We start from the raw sequence: 14,154 nt of genomic DNA, 5'->3' as shown, positions 1-14,154 counted from the left end.
ATGCTTTGCTTTTCCAGGGCTGCCTGGTGCATAGACATGCAGAACTACACTTCCGTGTCAGAGTTCATATTGCTGGGAATTCCTAACACTGGAGGGCTGGAGAACTTGCTATTCATCCTGTTTTTGATGTTCTATCTCTTCACTTTACTGGGAAACCTGCTCATCTTCCTCACCATTCTGGTTTCTTCCAACCTCCACACCCCCATGTATTTCTTCCTGGGGAACCTGTCAGTGTTTGACATCTTTTTCCCTTCAGTGAGTTCCCCCAAAATGATGCTCTACCTAATGGGCCAAAGCCGAACCATCTCTTACCAGGGTTGTGCCTCCCAGCTCTTCTTTTACCACTTCCTGGGTGGTACCGAGTGTTTCCTCTACACTGTGATGGCCTATGACCGCTTTGTGGCTATTTGTCATCCTTTGCGATACATGGTTATCATGAACCCTAGAGTGTGTACCACCTTGACAGTGGGCTCTTGGCTGGGTGGCTGCCTACATGGAAGTATCCTCACATTTCTTGTCTTTAAGTTACCTTACTGTGGCCCCAATGAGGTGGACAATTTCTTCTGTGACATCCCAGTGGTGCTGCCCCTGGCCTGTGCAGACACCTCTCTAGCTCAGATGGTAAGCTTCACTGACGTGGATTTTGTGACTCTTACATGTCTTATCCTTATTTTTACTTCCTATGGTTGCATTGTCCTTTCCATTTTCAAAATCAGATCCTCCGAAGGCAGGCGCCGAGCTTTTTCAACCTGCAGTGCCCACCTGATTTCAATCATCTTGTTCTATGGGCCTGTGATGCTCATCTATCTTTGGCCTGATTCCAGCCGCTGGTTAGACTCTGTTATCCAAGTGTTAAATAATATTGTCACCCCTTCCCTTAATCCTTTGATTTACACCTTGAGAAACAAGGATGTGAAGCTGGCTCTGAGGAAAGTATTAACTTAAGTGGTCCACATTCTGGGGCATAAAGTACGGTGGCAGTTCCTCTATGAAATTCTTTGAGGAGTTGCTTCAGATACACTACTTACAACAGGATTGCTGCCGAAATAGTGAGTTGGGTGAAGATGCTATGTGACATCTCTTGGGAGTCCTAAGTCATGTGGTTGGGGATTGGTGGACTGAGCCACGATGTACCTCTTCAAGGAAGCTTTTCAGATTAACTCAGTCTTTCTCTGTTTTAATTTGCCAAAACAGTTTATCTTTTCTGCTTTACACAGTCTGTTCTCATGGGAACTATGTTTTGATTGATTACCATAAAGAAGCAAGGTTCTGGAGAACACGGACTGGCTTCCTTCCTTCTTTCACAAAATATATGCCTTACTCTATTTTCTTACAATCTCTTTCTGGCCATTTAATAAAACCAGGTCAACAAGGTATGAAGTTTTAAAGTAGAATTGCACAGTTTGGTATATTTAAGTTTAAACTTGGTTTATAACTTCTATGGCTTTAATCATGTCTTCTCAGTACAAAACAATCCCATTTGGAGCTTTATGCTTTTGGCCATCAGAGAAATTTGGCATTAAAATTCTACTCATATGTCTCAAGTGAGAAGTTGGCCATTTAATCTATTCTTATAAAATGGGAGACTGGATTTCTGTAAATTGGCAGAGGAAAGTCTCTCTGAGCCAGCATTCTCTATTCATTATAGCTTTGGTCCATTTCCTAAAAATCTAATAGATCTGTAATTAGTTAAAATTGAACAACAACAACAATAAAAAATAAATAAAATTGAACCACCAACAATATAACTTACTTGTTTTTGAATCTTTCAACATTTAAATTTTAATCTTTAATCAAATAAGTTTTAGGTTGATTATCTATTTAGATTTACCCACCCAAACACCTAGAATAAGAGTTAATACTTAAAATAGTCCAATGTATATGATATACTTTACATGTATCAACTACTTTAACTCACAAAATCCTAAGACATAGATACATAGACATACATATCCTCCTTTCATAGTTGAAGCAACTAAGGCCAGAGAAATTTTTACTCCCAGACAGCCTGAATCTAGAACTGAATGGTTACTGGCTTATAAAAGTACTGAAGTATCATAAATTCTATATAATTATAGCTATCCTCACATCTTGCTTTCTTAATATTATTTGTTGTTCTATTTTTCATATACAGACAAAAAAGAACACACATTTCATGACTCCATTTGTAAAAAATATCCCCAAAGGGCAAATTCATAGAGACAGAAAGTAGATTAATGGTTGCCTAGAGCTTGGAGTACGGAGAAGGCAATGGCACCCCACTCCAGTACTCTTGCCTGGAAAATCCTATGGATGGAGGAGCCTGGTGGGCTGCAGTCCATGGGGTCGCTACAAGTCGGACACAACTGAACGACTTCACTTTCACTTTTCACTTTCATGCATTGGAGGAGGAAATGGCAACCCACTCCAGTGTTCTTGCCTGGAGAATCCCAGGGATGGGGGAGCCTGGTGGGCTGCCGTCTGTGGGGTCGCACAGAGTCGGACACGACTGAAGCGACTTAGCAGCAGCAGCAGCAGAATGGACATTTTTTTTCTTTTAATATGAGGGAAATATTTTAAAATTAGGTTGTGATTATAGTTGTACAACTTTATAAATACATATTCTTTGTAAATATATTCTTATTGAGTTGTACACATAAAATAGGTATTTTATGACATACAAATTTATCTCAGTAAACTTGTTAAAATACTAAAAAAATCAATGCTAGTCAAAAAGCTTTAAGGTTTCATGATTATCTGATTTAACACCTTTATTTTGAAAACAAAGCTAATGAATAAGAAAATGAGTAGTAATATATGACTATAACATATTTATTTTTAAAATTAAGACTCAGATCATTTATTTCACTTTGTTAGAAGTGACCAAAAACTTTAAATGCAGACAGACTGACATTCAAATCTAAGTTCTGTGATTGACTTTTTGGAGTTAACTTTGGCAATTACTTAAACTTTTTGAGCGTTATCTTTAAAAAGAAAATAATATCTACTCATAGGGTTGATGCCAGAATGAAATAAAGGGGCCTTGAAGAGTTTGGTTAAAAAAACGGAGATTCTCAGTAAAATGTAGTTATAATTTCAAAACCATGGAGAAAGAAGACTCCTCTGAATTCATTAGCATGAAAAAAAGATAATGATCATTAGAAAGCTGTAAATCCTTAAACCATTTTAGTGCATTTTGTATTATCCCAAAGTGATTTTAGCTGTAACAAATTTTCTATTAGAAAATTTTATCAGCATATAGTTGCTTTACAATGTTGTGTTAGTTTTGGATTTACAACAAAATGAACCACCTATATACATATGTATATCCCCTCTCTCTTGAGACTCTGTCCCACTCCCATCCCACCCTTCTAGGTCATCACAGAGCACTGAGTTGAGTTCCCTGTGCTATACAGCAGCTTTCCTTCTAGCTATCTATTTTACACATGGTAGGATGTAAATGTCAACCCTAATCTATCCCAGTTTGTCCTCTCTCTCCTACCAACCCCAACCCATGTCCACAAGACTGTTCTCTAGACCTGCGTCTCTATTTCTGCCCTGCAAAGAAATTCAACAGGACCATTTTTCTACATTACATAAATATACATTAATATATGATAGTTGTTTTTCTCTTTCTGGCTTACATTACTCTGTATGCCAGACTCTAGGGCTTTCTAGGCAGCACTAGTGGTAAAGAACCTGCCTGCCAATGCAGGAGACATAAGAGACATGGGTTCGATCCCTGGGTTGGGAAGATCCCCTGGAGAAGGAAATGGCAACCCACTCCAGTACTCTTGCCTGGGAAATCCCATGGACAGAGGAACCTGGCTGGCTACAGTCCATGGGGTTGCCAAGAATCAGCTACAACTGAAACTACATACATAACACTACAAATGACCCAATTTCATTCTTTTCTGTGGTTGAGTATAGTCCATGTATGTATATACTACCTCTTCCACATGCTTGTTTCATTGAGCAGCCAGTAAAAATAACGTGCTCACAGACCTACCTAATTTTATCTTTTTCTGTTCTTATCCTTTCTCTACACAGCAGTCAGCAGACTGATTCTTAAAATGTTAAGTTAGATCAAGTTACAGTAGTTAAAGCATGCTGAGATAAACATGAGTAGTGATCTTTAACAAGAATAAAGAAATGAAAAAAGAAACAAATGGATTTTTAGAAAAGGATGTTAATTCAGGAAGATGAAAAACTGATATTGGGGAACTATACAGCTAATTATGAAAAAAAAAAAAAGTGGTTTTGTTAATAACAAATGGGATTGGCTGCCTCATTTCTGCAAGTGGTTACTTCCCTAAACCCAGCTTTTTCTTTAAGTCCAGTTCTTCCAAGCACAGAATCACTGGGCAATTTCAAATATCTAACTCAAAGGATGGCTCCCACTATAGGAAAAGTATGCGCAAGAGTTACTATTTGTTTGTTTTTTTGGCTGCACAGTATGTGGGATCCTGATTTCTGACCAGGGATCAAGCTCATGCTCCCTACTTTGGAAGCTTGGAGTCTTTTTTTTTTAATTTATTTTTGATTACACTGGGTCTTTGTTACTGCACACAAGCTTTATCTAGTGGGCTACCCTGTTGCTTCTCTTGTTGTGGAGCACAGTCTCTAGGTGCATGGGCTTCAGTAGTAGTGACCTGAGGGCTCCAGAGTGCTGGCTTTAGTTGCCCTGTGGCATGTGGAATCTTCCCAGACCAGGGATCGAACCAGTGTCCCCTGCATTGACAGGCAGATTCTTATCCACTGTACCACCAGGAAAGTCCAAGCGTTATTGTTAATCAAAAGAATTTCAAAATGAAAATAAGTGAATTTTTTACATAATTAGATTTTTGTTTAAAAATTAATAAGGTGGAGACACTGGGGAGAAAGAATGAAGGAGGGGAAAGTCTCTGATTAATTGCTCTCTGTTGTATAGCTGTCCCACGTGGGGAGAGAGTGGGTCTCAAAGGAATACCCCAAGCTCTCTCCTCAGGGAACTGAGGCACTGTTTTTTCTCAGGGACCACAGGCACTGTTGGTCTACATTTTCAGTTCTGACTGGCTGAATCTGACCAAGAGGTGCATTCATCTTCCCTGGTTTCAGAGCCTGGCCTTCTCTTTCACAACATCTAAAGGAAAGAAAGCAGAAGGGTGGATGTGGAGCCTGGATTTTAGCCAAGTCCACTCTTTCCCTTCCATTTGTAGGTTCCTTCTTTCTAGAATGCTCTCTCTCCATCTAATTGGTTAAACACACCATGGGCAGGTGAGAGACAATGGGAATTGGCTCTAATTGGAGTTCGGGCTAAAACCGACTTAGTTGACTCCACGGATTGTCTTAAGATATTCCCTAGTTAATGATGCTGAGTCTTAAAAACCTTCATTGGGATGGCATATATTGTCATATTGCAGACATAATTCCTACTGAGAGACTGAATGTTACATTGAAGTAAGATAGCTATATTTATTATTGCTAAGTGCCTGTTGCTTTTTCCTGCATTAAATATTATCATTTCCATCCTGTTTCACTCTATTTCCACTAGATGGTTCTTAGTTGTCTGTTGTTCTAGCTGATGATGGAGAAAGCATTTTTGTGAATCATTTTAATCAATAGGTGATTCCAAAGTGCTTTAGGAACAGGTCAGCTAAAGCAAGTGGTGTGTGGAGTAAAGGAGCACTGAAATGAGAATATTAGTGCCTTGAGTGAATTTTCTAATGAGGGTGAGTAGTTGCAGCCATTATATTAGGGATTTATATACATTAAAGCATTATTCCTCATAAGAATCATATTATTCAACTATTAACCGGATACCAAGGAGATTTGGAGACTTTTTCAAAATTGTCCAAAATCACTGAGTGTGCATTTAAACTCAGATAAATCCAAGGGTACGATTTATCCTCTGCCCTCTGCTCTATTCTGCCTCTTGTGTTATCTGTTATCCTTCAGAGGACGCAGATGAAAAGTGGCTTGCACATTAATTAGTGAAAACTGGACTGACTCCAGTCTAGAGGTTTTTAATGTACAATAAATAGGGGAAATATCCCTTTCCCCTGGATCCTGTGCAGGTATTAGTGTTTTGGGAAAGCCCATCTCAGTGAGACCACTGTCTGATCTTCCAGGTGTGACTAGATATGAAGATGAGGAATCACACACCAGTAACCGAGTTCCTCCTCATGGGAATCCCTCACACACAGGGGCTGGAACACGCGCTCTTTGTCTTCTTCCTCACCTTCTACCTGCTCACTCTTGTGGGGAACCTGCTCATTCTCCTGGCCATCCTCACCTCCTCCAACCTCCACACCCCCATGTACTTCTTCCTGGGCAACCTGTCAGTGTTTGACATCTTTTTCCCTTCCGTGAGTTCCCCCAAAATGATGCTCTACCTACTGGGGCAAAGCCGGACCATCTCTTACCAGGGCTGCGCCTGCCAGCTCTTCTTTTATCACTTCCTGGGCTGCACGGAGTGTTTCCTGTACACCGTGATGGCCTATGACCGCTTTGCCGCCATCTGTCACCCCTTGCGGTACACGGTCATCATGAGCCCCAGGGTGTGCGCCATCTTGACTCTGAGCACCTGGGTGGGGAGCAGTGTGCATGCGTCTGTCCTCGCATTTCTTGTGTTTAAGTTACCCTACTGTGGCCCCACGGAGGTGGGCAATTTCTTCTGTGACATCCCGGTGGTGCTGCCCCTGGCCTGTGCAGACACCTCTCTAGCTCACAGGGTGAGTGTCACCAACGTAGGTGTTGTGGCACTCCTGTGTTTCCTTCTTGTCCTCGCTTCTTACACTCGTATCGTTATCTCTATATTGAGAATCAGCTCCTCAGAAGGCAGGCACAGAGCCTTCTCCACCTGCAGTGCCCACCTGACTTCCGTCCTGCTCTTCTATGGGCCCGTGGTCCTCATTTATCTCCGGCCTGCCTCGAGTACTTGGTTGGAATCTGTGGTTCCGTTGTTGAATAATATTGTTACCCCATCCTTAAATCCTTTGATATACAGCTTGAGAAACAAGGATGTGAAGTTTGCTCTGAGAAAAGCACTAATCCAGGGAGTACATACCTGTGGAATGTAAGCTTTTCTGTCAGTACCTGTTCTTATAAATTTGCCCAGTATTCATTGGGGGCGACTAGTCTCTTAGAGTTGGTGTGACTGCAAAGTGCGATTTGGGACAAGTAGGTTGAATGGATTCTCTGTCATTATCATGTAGTATTTACATAAACTTTTATTCAACAAAATCTTTTATAGCACTACCCTGTGCAAGACACTATTTTGTCCACTTTATAAATACCGACATAAGTTATTATGATAATTATCATATAGAGTAGATATTATTATCCCAATTTGCAGGGGAATATATTAAGGCAGTGGGAGGTTAAGACACTTCAGTTCACAGAGATAGAAGGTTGCTGAGCTATAATGTTAATGGAAGGGTTTAACTTTGTGCTATTAATTCTGCCTCTGTGTCATCAGAGATAGCTTAAATGCTTCCTTCTTCCAGGCACTTCCTTTCAATTTACAGAGAGTATTCTCCAATTTTTCAGAAAAAAAATCTAGTTTATTCAATTTGTTACATTAATTTCCATCACTTTTTCATCTATATTGTGATGAGTGTTATATACTTGAGTCTGAGATTAAGAAATTTGATTACATTTCAGAAGCCAGGTGATATCCATGTTATCTACTAATAGGTATTACCACAGATCCTCTAGTTTTAGGTCAGTGTTTTTGCTCTTTATGACCATGGTTTGGATTCTTTAATAATGATTTCAGATTTTCTGTCATTAAATCAAAGACTGAATTTGAATTCCAGATTCCTGGTTCATCTAAATAACTTTTTTCCTCATGTAAACAAATAGGTTTGAAGAAAACAGGAAAAATGTAAAAACTGAAGTGTCTAGAAATTGCAAGTTAATTCTACCACCCAAATGATAATCACTGTCAATATTCTGTTATTTCTCCTCTCTCTCTCATTAGTGACTAAATTGAAACAAAAGTTTCTGACTTCCTGTTTATAATTATTTCAACTATATCATCCATATATCTATCTACATATGTGTGCCTATACAGTTGTAGTCATAGTATATATATATTCTTGTTCTAACAGTGTATCAAACATTTTCAATTGCCACAATTTTTAAACCAGTTTTATTGAGATACAATTCACATACCAAATAATTCACACATTTAACTTATACAATTAATGTTTTTTTTAGTATATACTAGAATTTCAACCATCGCCATGGTCTATTTTACAACATTTTTTTATCATCACAAAAAGATACCCTATACCTTTTAGCTATCATTCTGTTATTATTATCCTTGTCATCTTCCTCTCTAAGCAACTGATAATCTGCTTTCTGTATTGATAAATTTGCTTGTTCTGGACATTTTATAGAAATAGAACTACATAAAATGTATATTTTTTGTGACTACTTTCTTCAACTTAGCATAACATTTTGAAGGTTCATCCATATAGCAGGTTACTATTTTTTCCCACTTCTTATTTTATGTGGCCTGAACATCCCTAGTTACTTTGGTTTCTGAGGTCACTATATGTTATTAAATCCATATATATTTATAACTGTACTTTCTTCATAAAGGGCTGACACTTTTATCATTATAAAATGCCCCTTTTTATCTCTAGTAATACTTTTTTTTTCAATTTCTTATTTCAGATGAATATATTACAACTTTTTCCAAACCACAGATGAGAATGAATTTTGATAGGGAAAAAGGTGGGGCAGGGAAGACAGGGTCAGAGAATAAGACTAGAATCATCATCTAGAAAGCTATAAAACAATATTGATGCCCAATCTCCACCTTAGACAGTTGAATAGTAACAGTTCTAAAAGTTCCCAGAAAATTCCATTATTCAATCAGGGTTGAGAAGCACTAGTTTGCATGCTTCCAGCCAGTTTTGCTTCATTGGTGGTTGGGGCGAGGGAGTGGATCCTGGGATCCTGACAGGGATGCAAAAGGGGAGATGCTGTGAGTGTTTGAGGGTCTTCTGCAGAGGCGTGGGCCAGCAGTGGCCTGCCATAGGGATGGGGGAGGTGGCAGCAGCAGTCCCAGGAGTTGTGTCTTGGCATAAGTCCTCTTGGAAGTCTTCTAGTAATACTTTTAAAGTCTATTTTGTCTATTAATTTAGCCATTTCAGCTTTCCTGTGGTTGTTGTTTGTATGACATCTCTGTTTTTCTATGCTTTTATTTTCCTTCTATTTGTATCTGTCTCTGTGAGGGAGTATCTTGAATCTCTGTGTGTGTGTGTCTTCCGTAAGGTTCCATAGGTGGCTCAGTGGTAAAGAATCCACCTGCCAATGCAGGATACATGGAATCGATCCCGATCTGGGATGTTCAGGCATGTTGCAAAACCACTGAACCTGTGAGCCACAACTATTGAGCCTGTGCTCTAGAGCCTGGGAACTGCAACTACTGAGCGACCTGTCGTGCCTAGAGCCCGTCAACAAGCAAAGTGACCACAGTAGGAAGTGTAGCCCACTCACCTCAAGGACAGAAAAGCCTGCACAGCAAACAAGACCCGACACAGCCAAAACAAACAAACAAACAAACAAACAAAATAAACATACAGGAAAGATAGTTTAAAAAAGTGCAGCCTGGCCATCTTGGCCTTTAGATTGAATTTTAATTCATTCACATTTTAATGTTAATATGGATACAATTGTATTTACATGTGATATTTTACTTTTTGTTTTCTATATGTCTCATTCCATGTCTTTTTGTTCCTCTGTTTCTCCTTTACTTTTAAAAATTAGTTCATAATGTAGCATTTTAAATTTCTTTAATGAGTTTTACATTATATTCCTTGAGTTATTACCTTAATAGTTGCTCTAGGGCTTACCATCTTATATCTTAACTTATCATAATCAGCTTCAGATGTATGCTAAATTAATTCCAGAGTGATATAGAGACACTACTTCGATACAGCTGTCTTCCTTCCCCTCTCCTTTTGTAATAAAATGGTCAAATCTATATTATATCTATGAATGTTACAATTCCCAAAGCATACTGTTATAATTATCACTTTGTATAACTTTATGACTTTTAAAGAAGTATGTAAAGCAATTATGTATTTATAGCTTTTGTTATAATGACATTCCTACTTATTGTTGGCATTCGCCACTTGTTTCTATGGTTTTGAACTATCATGTTATTTTCTTAGCCCAATACAGATTGGCTCCCATCTACCTCTTTTTTGCTATTATTGGCAAGTGTTTCATATTTTCATATATATTGCATGCCCCATAATAGTTTATGCACATATTGCTTTATATATTTGGCTTTAAAATAAGTTAATAGAAATTAGAAAATATGCATTTATAGAGTGTTTTAATAACATGTCAGGAAGCAACAGTTAGAACTGGACATGGAACAACAGACTGGTTCCAAATAGGTAAAGGAGTACGTCAAGGCTATATACTGTCACCCTACTTATTTAACTTCTATGCAGAGTACATCATGAGAAACGCTGGGCTGGAAGAAGCACAAGCTGGAATCAAGATTGCCAGGAGGAATATCAATTACCTCAGATAATGCAGATGACATCACCCTTATGGCAGAAAGTGAAGAAGAACTAAGAGCCTCTTGATGAAAGTGAAAGAGGAGAGTGAAAAAGTTGGCTTAAAGCTCAACATTCGGAAAACTAAGATCATGGCATCTGGTCCCATCATGTCATGGCAAAGAGATGGGGAAACAGTGGAAATAGTGAGAGACTTAATTTTTCTGGGTTCCAAAATTACTGCAGGTGGTGATTGTAGCCATGCAATTAAAAGATGCTTACTCCTTGGAAGGGAAGTTATGACCAACCTAGACAGCATATTAAAAAGCAGAGACATTACTTTGCCAACAAAGGTTTGTCTAGTCAAAGCTATGGTTTTTCCAGTAGTCATGTATGGATGTGAGAGTTGGACTGTAAAGAAAGCTGAGCGCCGAAGAATTGATGCTTTTGAACTGTGGTATTGGAGAAGACTCTTGAGAGTCCCTTGGACTGCAAGGAGATCAAACCAGTCCATCCTAAAGGAGATTGGTCCTGGGTGTTCATTGGAAGGACTGACATTGAAGCTGAAACTCCACTACTTTGGTCACCTGATGCAAAGAGCTGACTCATCTGAAAAGACCCTGATGCTGGGAAAGCTTGAGGGCAGGAGGAAAAGGGGACGACAGAGGATGAGATGGTTGGATGGCATCACTGACTCAATGGACATGGGTTTGAGTGGACTCTGGGAGTTGGTGATGGACAGGGAGGCCTGGGGTGCTGTGGTTCATGGGGTCGCAAAGACTCGGACAAGACTGAGCGACTGAACTGAACTGAATGGAGCTGAATAACATGTTTAGCTTTACCCGTGCTGTTTGTTTTTCATTTGGATTTGGATTACCATGAAGTGTTACATGCTTTTAGCCTGAAGAACTTCATTTAGTGTTTCTTGTAAGTTGCATCTGCTGGAAACAAATTCTTTCCATTTTAATTTTTCATAGAATATGTTTATTTCATATTCATTTTGATGATACCTTTAATGTAGGTAGTTTAGTGGTTGACTTTTTTTCCCCTTTGAGTATTTAAATATTTATTCTGGTGTCTTCTGATCTCTACTGTTTCACATGTGAAGTCACTCATAGTTTTTACTGAGGTTCCTTTGTAAGGGATAATGAGTTATTTTTCTCTTGATGTTTTCTGCATTTTCTCCTTCTGTTTGGGTTCTGGTATTTTTATTATTATGTGTTTGTTTATGCCTATCTTACATGGCCTTTATTGAGCTCTCTTTAGAGCTTATGATACACAAAGATTGTTCAGTAAATAACCAGTACAATATACATAAACATAGGTCATGTTTATATATTGACTTTCTTCTTATCTCTACTAATTCTGTGCCACAACACATTACAGCCCTCTGTACATGGTAGCACTGAGATATAGCAGTAAATATCTTGCCCTTCATAACACATGTAGTTAGGGGAAATACAGCTCTAGTCTCAAGTCCTCTTAACTCCTACTATCACTGTTTCCTACTGTATCATACTGACAACATCCCAGACAACCCTCTAGTGTGAAAGGGTTGGGAAAGCCTTATTGTTCAGTGTTGTTTGAAGAGAAGATGTCCTGATTACTGGGTTCAATTACCATGCGTATTTGTTTTTTCCACGTTACATTTTCTAACTTGGCCTCCCATAATACTCAAGTTGTTCATTATTTCTCACTCTTCTCCAGAATCCAGAGAGAAAGAAGGAGAATATTTACAGGAGACCCCACAGACACATCAGTCCTTATTGTCTATGACATTTTACTGATGTGTAGGTCTTGTGTTCCATTTTTACTCCCCAAAGTACACATATCATTTGAAACCACTAAAACAAAACAAAAAGTGAAAATCCCAAATAAAATAAATTGCTGCCCTTACAAAAAGCATGAGACAAAAAGGACAAACTGAAGTCCAATTGCACCCACAGACAGTGGCCTCTCCTAACCTGACAGGTAAAATCTAAGATCATACAGAATCCTATTCCTATGCTTTGGGAGTGAGTCCTAGACTATATGCTGGATTCAAACAATTCTAGTATTAGTTTGCTGTCCTATTAAGGCTGGATACTGATGGAAGAACCCTCATGTTATGATATCTTGTAAAACCTGTCTAATGATTATGACAAATAGTTATCACACTAATACTTAAGCTTGTTCAGTAGATTTCTATTCTAGGCAATGGAAAGTTCCATCATGTTTATCTTATTCACCGTTGTATGTGTTGGACATGCCCCAGTACCTAGTGAGCACTGTGGGTGAGTTTATTAAGAGAATGAATGGGTACCACTTATTCTTTTAAATTATCATGTAATAGCATATGTATTTAGATGAAACAGAAACTTGAGTGAAACATGGGATACAAAACAACAACATACACTAATTTAAATATGTATTCTCATTAAAGTTGAAGATATATGCAAGCCAAATCTGAATGAACTCCAACCACTTTTCTGAGCTTCTTCTAAATCAGTGTTGTAATGGCTGGGATTGCAAAAAAAAAAAAAAAAAAAAAAAAAAAAATTAAGCACTTTAAATCTTTACTAAATGTAAAACTTTAGCATAGCACACAGCATAAAATTTTATTTAAAACACATGCACACAAACACACACGCATACAGCAGTTTATAAAATCTACTGCATCATCAGGAACAGCAACAGCAAAACAAATAATATAATTGATGGAGGAGTACATAACTTAAATGTGTACTCAAAACTATGTTTTTTCCAGTAGTCATGTACAGATGTGAGAATTGGACCATAAAGAAGGCTGAGTGCTGAAGAATTGATGCTTTTGAACTGTGGTGCTAGAGAAGACTTTTGAGAGTCCCTTGGACTGCAAGGAGATCAAACCAGTCAATCCTAAAGGAAATCAACCCTGAATATTCATTGGAAGGACTGATGCTGAAGCTGAAGCTCCAGTACTTTGGTCACCTGATGTGAAGAGTCGACTCATTGGAAAAGACCCTGATGCTGGAAAGATTGAAGGCAAAAGGAGAAGGGGGCGGCAGAGGATGAGATGGTTAGATAGCATCACCAACTCAATGGACATGAATTTTAGCAAACTCTGGGAGATAGTAAAGGACAGGGAAGCCTGGCATGCTGCAGTCCATGGGGTCACAAAATGCTGGACATGACTTAGCAGCTCAACAACAACACCCGTAGAAATGGATTATATCTCTTCCTAATATTTGTGTTTTAATGAATCATGGGGATAGTAATTGTGAGATGCACAAAACCCTTGAAGATTTCTTGGAATTACTTACATACAAAGTGAAATATTCAATCTATAGTAAGGGCAATTGAGAAAGGAAAGGTTGGGGCACATTACTAGTTATAAATCATTTCAGTGCTGGTCTGATTTTCACTAATTCAGTAAATGTTTTTCATAGTATAGAAATTTAGATTACAAGCTGAAACAAAATAATTAAAACTATGGATATATGTGTGTATATATATTCAGAATTCATACATTGAACTATTTAACATGTGACACAATCCAAAATAACACAGTTTTGTGTGGATAATGATGATGATGATTTTGAGATATTAAAAAATTTCTGAAAGTGTTAGTAGCTCAGTTGTGTCCAACTGTTGGTGACCCCATGAACTGTAGGGGTCTGTAAGTACTAGGATATAGTTAGACTCTTCACCT

At 38.4% G+C, this 14,154-nt stretch overlaps 2 protein-coding genes across 2 annotated transcripts; both read left to right on the top strand.

Annotated features, from left to right (window-relative positions):
* LOC110123157 (putative olfactory receptor 10D4) lies at window positions 1-1,021 on the top strand. The gene has a single exon (XM_020870921.2). It carries the CDS (start codon window positions 1-3, stop codon window positions 943-945), a length of 945 nt encoding a protein of 314 aa, XP_020726580.2. The 3' UTR covers window positions 946-1,021.
* Window positions 1,022-6,101: 5,080 nt separating this feature from the next.
* LOC110123156 (putative olfactory receptor 10D4) lies at window positions 6,102-7,040 on the top strand. Its single transcript, XM_020870920.2, has one exon. The coding sequence runs from the start codon at window positions 6,102-6,104 to the stop codon at window positions 7,038-7,040; it is 939 nt and encodes a 312-aa protein (XP_020726579.2).
* The last annotated feature ends 7,114 nt before the right edge of the window (window positions 7,041-14,154 follow it).

Source organism: Odocoileus virginianus, unplaced genomic scaffold (assembly GCF_023699985.2).
Source record: "Odocoileus virginianus isolate 20LAN1187 ecotype Illinois unplaced genomic scaffold, Ovbor_1.2 Unplaced_Scaffold_19, whole genome shotgun sequence".
Classification (NCBI taxonomy): Eukaryota; Metazoa; Chordata; class Mammalia; order Artiodactyla; family Cervidae; genus Odocoileus; species Odocoileus virginianus.
Note: the sequence above shows the minus strand (reverse complement) of the source record. Positions and strands in the feature narration are given on the sequence as shown.

What these genes read in the sequence shown, in the direction of transcription:
- LOC110123157 (XM_020870921.2), top strand. Translation starts at nt 1, where the DNA reads ATGCTTTGCTTTTCCAGGGCTGCCTGGTGCATAGACATGCAGAACTAC.
- LOC110123156 (XM_020870920.2), top strand. Translation starts at nt 6,102, where the DNA reads ATGAAGATGAGGAATCACACACCAGTAACCGAGTTCCTCCTCATGGGA.